The 6,709-nt window shown below is 43.3% G+C and overlaps 1 protein-coding gene across 1 annotated transcript; it reads left to right on the forward strand.

Annotated features, from left to right (window-relative positions):
• Positions 1–837: 837 nt before the first annotated feature.
• Positions 838–6,154, forward strand: asb14b (ankyrin repeat and SOCS box containing 14b). The gene is made up of 10 exons (XM_050065186.1): positions 838–951; positions 1,466–1,628; positions 1,704–1,756; positions 1,846–1,977; positions 2,061–2,219; positions 3,636–3,881; positions 4,076–4,244; positions 4,669–5,203; positions 5,587–5,740; positions 5,837–6,154. Exons 2-10 carry the CDS (start codon positions 1,504–1,506, stop codon positions 6,010–6,012), a joined length of 1,749 nt encoding a protein of 582 aa, XP_049921143.1. The 5' UTR covers positions 838–951; positions 1,466–1,503; the 3' UTR covers positions 6,013–6,154.
• Positions 6,155–6,709: the final 555 nt, after the last annotated feature.

Below are 6,709 nucleotides of genomic sequence, written 5' to 3' on the forward strand. Positions count from 1 at the left end.
GTGTATAAAAAAAGTGTGCTGCATTTGTTTTAAATATATTTCATGCCGCCTCCCCGAACACAACTTACATGTTAATTGTGTACCACAACTCTTACACTGTTACTAATTTAGGCTCTTCACTTTTGCCGTTGGAGTTTTTACACCAGTTCACAAGAATTCATTTCTGGCATCAAGCTGGGTAAATGTGTAACATGCTATTGGAACATATTTACAGCCGTGTACTGTAACCGTAGTGCAGCCACATGCCAAATGGAAAACAAACAAAACTACTCTCTAAAATTAAAAACATTTGGCTCGTAATGAGAACTAGAAATACTAGTGACTAGAGACATCAGTGTTCAAATAGCTCTGCCATAAAAACTTGATGATCTTGCTTTTTGGTTTCTACCCTCTGTATGTTCTCCATTCTTCCTGCCTGTTAGGGCCTTTGTTCCTTTTCTCAGCGCCAACTTGCTTTTGTTCATCACCTTCCTCTTGATTCCACCCTGTGTATGTACAAACCTGGATACTCTACAAGCTATAATGTGTATGCTATCATCTGTTGTCTTTGTTACAACAGGCTTTGCGGTGTGCACCCAAAATAGTACAGCAACAATACAGGTAAAACTGCTTTCACGAATGATCCCTGAATACAAAGTGGAAACAAAAAGGAACTTGATACACGCCATATGGAAATTTACGCTCACACTAACTTATTTACATATGTAAATAAGGGCCTGCTGTGTTTTTTAATAACAGCTTCTGTGTTATGAGTGAATGTGCACACGAGCTGAATGGGGGCAGTTGTTGCAGTGCTCAGTGGGTCAAAGCTAGGAGCTGGCTGTGAAGACCCCGTGATCTGATATTTATAGGGGGAGGGATATAAATAGCTGCAGTGTGTGTGCGTACTGTGGAGCCTGCTGGCTCAACTGTTGTAAAAGCCATCGAAGGTGCACAGCCATTTCACTGAAGGTAAACACAAGACAATAAATAATTAATGCCTGTGGAGAAAAAGTTAGTTGTTAGTGTGGAGTTCGCAGAATAGGCAAGCTTTATGATTTGTTGCTGTTGAATTTACATGTTGTGGCCTAAGTTTCCTTAATGACTTTTCCTGTGTTGCTTTAAGATTTAAGAAAGGCTCACCGCAGGTATTTGTGCAGTAGGAATTCTTCGCTACAAGAAAGAAATATTGTAAACTTTCAGCTGGAGATTTGCTCTCAAATGGCCTATAAAGTTCAGAGCTATAGGGCAAAAAACTAGAACAAAATATGCATGCTGATAGGACTGGTTAAATTCAAAATCTTGAGTGCATCTGAGTGCCACTTAAACTCTGACATCTAACTCAACAACAGGACTAAAACTGCTGCTATTCCGTGTTAAGCTGCACTGTGCTGTAGTTTACTTTTCCCTGTTGGCATTCAGGGCTGCAAGTGGTGTGCGAGTTCTCATGTGCCAGATTTAATGGTCTTGTTTACCTTCTCCCCAGAGCAACTTCTTGTGCGTTGACCCTTTCTGGACTAACAGATGAACACGGAGACTGAAGATGACTTTTATCAGTCGGAGGATGACTTGGACGAAGATGAGGCAACACAATACATAATTGAACAAAGTCTGATTCAGTATAGAAAGCTCAAAGGACTGAATCCAAGGTTAATCTCCAACCACATAAATCTTTCTCTCTATATTGTGTATCTCTTGCTGATCATTTAAATTTCTTTCAATAGTGATCTGAAATCCGGTGAAGACCCTGATGAGATTTTCAAAGCAATCAAGGAAGGTAAGATGATCTTTAACCTGTCAGAGCTGATGCAGATTATCATTAATCTTGCCAGATGTTCCGATATAACATCCTGTCTTCATGTTTAGGTGATGAAGATGCACTGAACAGACTGGCGATGCAACCGGAGACTCTGTCCAGAGTTGATGAACGAGGATGGATCCCGCTGCATGAGGCTGCAGCAGGCGAGAATAAAAAGATACTAGAGATTATCTTCTCAGGTAGGGATGCTATTAAAGGTATGACTGTAATGTTGGACCCCTTTTTAAATTCTGGCAGGTTTATTAGTTGACTTGTCTTCCAGCATCATCCCCGGGTGCAGCCCAGTGTCGTACTCTAAAGGGCGAGACGCCATTGTTTCTGGCTGTGGTTCATGGACTCAGAGAGAACGCTACATTCCTGTTACAGAACGGGTGTAGCCCGGATCTCCAGAATGATGAGCATGATTCACCTTTAGTTGCAGGTATATGACGTCTGAATGAAAAATTCACTTCTTTTAAAAGTCCAGTGTGAAGGATTTAGGAGGCATCTATATGCAGAATTTTATTTTTTAAGATATTTTTGGGGCATTTTTTGCCTTTAATTGATGGGATAGCTAAGTGTGTGGGGGGGGGGNGAAGGATTTAGGAGGCATCTATATGCAGAATTTTATTTTTTAAGATATTTTTGGGGCATTTTTTGCCTTTAATTGATGGGATAGCTAGGGGTGTGGGGGGGGGGGGTGACATGCAGCAAAGGGCCACAGGCTGGAATCGAACCCAGGCCGCTGCGGCAACAGTCTTGTACATGGGGCGCCTGCTCTATCCACTAAGTCACTGAGTAGCTAGTAGTTAGTTGGTTTAGGTAATAGTGGGATTGGTTGGGGTTCGGGTAAGAATGTCAGGGTAGGCCAATCAGACTAAAGTGGGATTTATACTTCTGTGTTGAATCAACGGCATACCTACAGCATAGGCTCTGCGGCAGAGCCTATGCTGTAGCCTGATGTGCACCTCCCCAGAAATGTAACTACACGTCGCAGCGACGCAGACCTCCTGTCTTTTTTTGTACGCTGAAACCATTTCCCTCAGTGGAAACGAAGCTTTTATCAACTTTAATTTCACAGATAAGAAACAACAAATTGTGAAGTCAATCAAGCCTCCGCAAAAATAGCATTTTACGTCTTGTGTGTGATTTATCCTGGCTTCATATAGGTAGAGGAAACCTCAGCTAGTCCGAGGCTAATTTATACAATGTAAAATGCCATAGGCTTGTGCTAAAAATGTTAGCATGTTGTATTTGTTTGGAAACCATGTTTAGTAGAAGACAGTTGTTTTGTCAGTGAACCTTGACAAAATTGTAATGGAACCAAATTTTGTAACATTACCTTCATTCAATGTTGCTGTTGTCCCTGAATTCATATGAGCAGAGGAAAAATCCATAGCAGCTAGGCTAATTTATACAATGTAAAATGCCATAGGCTTGTGCTAAAAACATTAGCATGTTGTATTTGTGGGGAAAATGTGTCCAGGTGACAAGTGCTGGTAGTCCAGGTGTGTAGGCTACGTCGTAAACTCTGCATAGAGCTGACGCACAAGTATCCACCTTAAGGCAAAGCTGGGCAGGTCATGCCTTTGCTATCCTGGGAAACGCAAATTTGCAAGAGGGTACTCTGCTTTAGAGTCCACCATGTTGTTTCTACAGTATCCAAACACTGGCGCTAGTTTATGGCCATTCACATTTCAGCTATGGCCACTGTAGTTCTCCTAAACGCTTGGCACTCGGGAGCAGATTTAGATCTGCAACCTCACCTCTAGATGCCACTAAATCCTGCACACTAGACCTTTAACAGACAACCAATGATATTTGCTAATTTAAAACCTCTCTCTCCTACTGCTTTCAGCTATTCTGAATGACCAGTACGACTTGGCCACACTGTTGCTTCGCTACGGTGCCACGGTAGACAAAACAGGACCACTAAACAGGACAGCACTACATGAGTGTGCCTTTTTAGGCCTGGAGAACTTTGTCTATCTGCTCCTAGATTCTGGTGCCGACCCAAATGCATGTGACATCAAAAAGAAAACCCCACTGGCTCTGGCTGCACAGAATGGACATCTGAACGTGGTGGAGGTCCTGTTACAGAAAGGTATATGAGATACAGATGATTTAACTCCCACTGTAGATTTCAAAAATATCTGGATTCCATTACTTCACTCACTTAGTAGAGGTTAAAAAAAATGATTTATGCAAGACTCTACAGATATCTTTCCATACTGTTTTCCAGGACTGAAAATCACCTATTAGATACATATTATTATAGTATCTGTATTGATTTTGTAGGTGCCCATGTGTGGTGTGAATCGGAGTCAGGCACCATCTTGTTTGAAGCATCAGCGTCAGGAAACCCTGACGTGATCTCCCTGCTGCTGGAACATGGAGCAGATCCCAACCAACCTCTTTACAGTGGCCACCTCCCGCTTCACCGTGTGGCCTACCATGGACACATACTGTGAGGAATATCTGTGTTACAACATTTAGCTTTCCCACTTGTCAAATAGAGTTTGAACCACTGTCATGTTTTTAAAGGGACAATTCACCCCATAAAATCAAGAGTACACATTTTCCTCTCACCTGTGGTGCTGTCTATCAAGTAAGATTGTTTTGGTGTGAGTTGCTGCTTCCTTCTGCACAGTGATACATTTGGACGGTATAGTGTAGAAGAAAGAAAATAGTTCCTACATGAAACTGCTTACAAGAAGGTCATTATATTTGGGAGAAGGCAGGAGGGAGTATATTTGGCTGATATCTCCAACACTGGGCAAGTCACACCAAAACAATCTAGACTGATAAATAGCACTACAGGTAAGAGGAATAATATGTATTTTGTAATTTGGGGTTAACTGTCCCTTTAAAAGACGACTCCTTTTTGACAGGGCACTGGAGCGCCTCATCCCAGTCACTAAGCTGGAGGCTGTAAAGGAAAGTGGGATGAGTCCTCTCCATTCTGCAGCTGCTGGGGGACATGCCCATTGTGTGGAGATGCTGCTCAAAGCTGGCTATGATCCAAACTTCATGCTGCACCCCAGGGTGCGCCGCAACTATGATGATGAGCGCAGGTCTGCCCTCTTTTTCGCTGTGTCCAACAATGATCTTCAGTGCACCCGCTTGCTGTTAGAGGCAGGAGCAATGGTGAACCAGGATCCTATCAACTGTTTGCAGGTGGCTCTTAGACAGGGCAACTATGAACTGATCAACACACTGCTGAAGTCTGGGGCAAATGTAAACTACTACTCCCGTGTCAACACCACTCACTTCCCCTCAGCATTGCAGTACGCCTTGAAAGATGAGGTTATGCTGAGAATGATTCTGAACCACGGGTATGATGTAAAGCGTTGCTTCGACTGTCCGTATGGTGACAGTTCCCATGACTACGGTCCTTGGACAACTTCAGTCATCAAAGACATGGTGGTGAGGCAAAGCTTGTCTGAAAGGAGAACAGTGTAAAGCAATGGTTCCCAGCTGGTGGGTTGCGGCCCCAAAGTAGGCTGTGGGTCCATTCTTAACCTTTAATTTTGAAGTAAAGTTTACTGCTGTAGAGAGAGTGACTGGGCAGCTACTTGACAGAGACAGCAAACTAGCTCAACGACATGGCCACGTATGCTGCCGAATGTATTACACTGTGCGACCTTGAACTAAAGACCAAGGAATCTGGACCCCGTGGCTGGACCAGTTGGGAACCACTGGTGTAAAGCATTGAAACAAGATGAATGAACTGCATGGGGTAACCAGTGGAGTACAATAACATTTTCTTTCATGTGTTAACTTTGCCACATATCTTTGTCTCCCTCTAGTTCTGTGAGGTGATTACAGTGTCCTGGCTGAAGCACTTATCTGCCCAAGTGGTGCGCATCATGCTGGACTACACCGACCATGTCCCTTTGTGCACCAAACTGAAGGACACCTTGGAGGAGCAGCAACAGTGGCTGGAGATCTGCCACATTCAAAGTGAGAGCAGCGTTAGTTATTTTCTACCTGTCACCCAAAGTGTATTGATGATCATTATGTGCATTCATTGACTTAATGGGCTTTATTTACACTCAGGAAACGCGCGGAGCCTGAAGCACCTTTGTCGGTTGCGGATAAGGGAGCATCTCAGTTGCCTGCGCTTGAGAGCCCCAGTTTTCATCAGCTACCTTCCTCTTCCTCCCAGGCTGAAAGATTACCTACGCTACAAGGAGTTTGATGTGTACAGCAGGGGTAGCATGGTCAACTTATAGTGACAACACATTGACAGTTGCCAGATATCACTGTGATAATGGGACGGAGAAAGTCAGTATACATCATCTGTTTGCATTGATATTATGTGTTTTGGAAATTATGTAGTTTTTCCATAATATTGCAAAGCATAAAATATGTATGTACTTTTGAGTTCTTTCCTTTTTTACCATTACAGTGACTACCCTGGTTAAATGGGTCCTACAGAAAAGGGCGAGAGGCAGGGTAAACCCAGGACAGGTTGCCAGACTATCAAAGGGCTGAGACATTATGACAGACAACCATTCACGCTCACATTAACACCTAGGGGCATAGGCGGATAATGAGACAATGGGCCCCTGGGTACAGATATGCAAAGGGCCACGTCACCTGTCCTACACAGGAGCTAGACACGCAGACTTTGTGGTAGTTTTGTGTCTCTTTGTGGCCGCTACGCATTGTTTTGTGGGATTTTATTCCCTTTTGATCGTTTTTTGTTTCTTTAGGGTAATTTTGTGTCTCTGTGTGTTCATTTTAAGTTTCTTCCTGGTCGGTCGGTGTTAATTTGACACCTGACATTTTGCAAGTGAAGGCCAGGAGGCTGCCTAACTATTGTGCTCAGTAGGCTCATTTAGTAATCACTACATGCCTACATGTGATTTATAACCTGCATGTCTTTGGACTATTATTATAANCCTGGTCGGTCGGTGTTAATTTGAC

Source organism: Epinephelus moara, chromosome 16 (genome assembly GCF_006386435.1).
Source record: "Epinephelus moara isolate mb chromosome 16, YSFRI_EMoa_1.0, whole genome shotgun sequence".
NCBI classification, from domain to species: Eukaryota; Metazoa; Chordata; class Actinopteri; order Perciformes; family Serranidae; genus Epinephelus; species Epinephelus moara.

What these genes read in the sequence shown, in the direction of transcription:
- asb14b (XM_050065186.1), top strand. Translation starts at nt 1,504, where the DNA reads ATGAACACGGAGACTGAAGATGACTTTTATCAGTCGGAGGATGACTTG. An exon ending in ACTAGAGATTATCTTCTCAG is followed by an intron (nt 1,978 to 2,060) that starts GTAGGGATGCTA and finishes CTTGTCTTCCAG; the next exon opens with CATCATCCCCGGGTGCAGCC. An exon ending in TGATTCACCTTTAGTTGCAG is followed by an intron (nt 2,220 to 3,635) that starts GTATATGACGTC and finishes TACTGCTTTCAG; the next exon opens with CTATTCTGAATGACCAGTAC.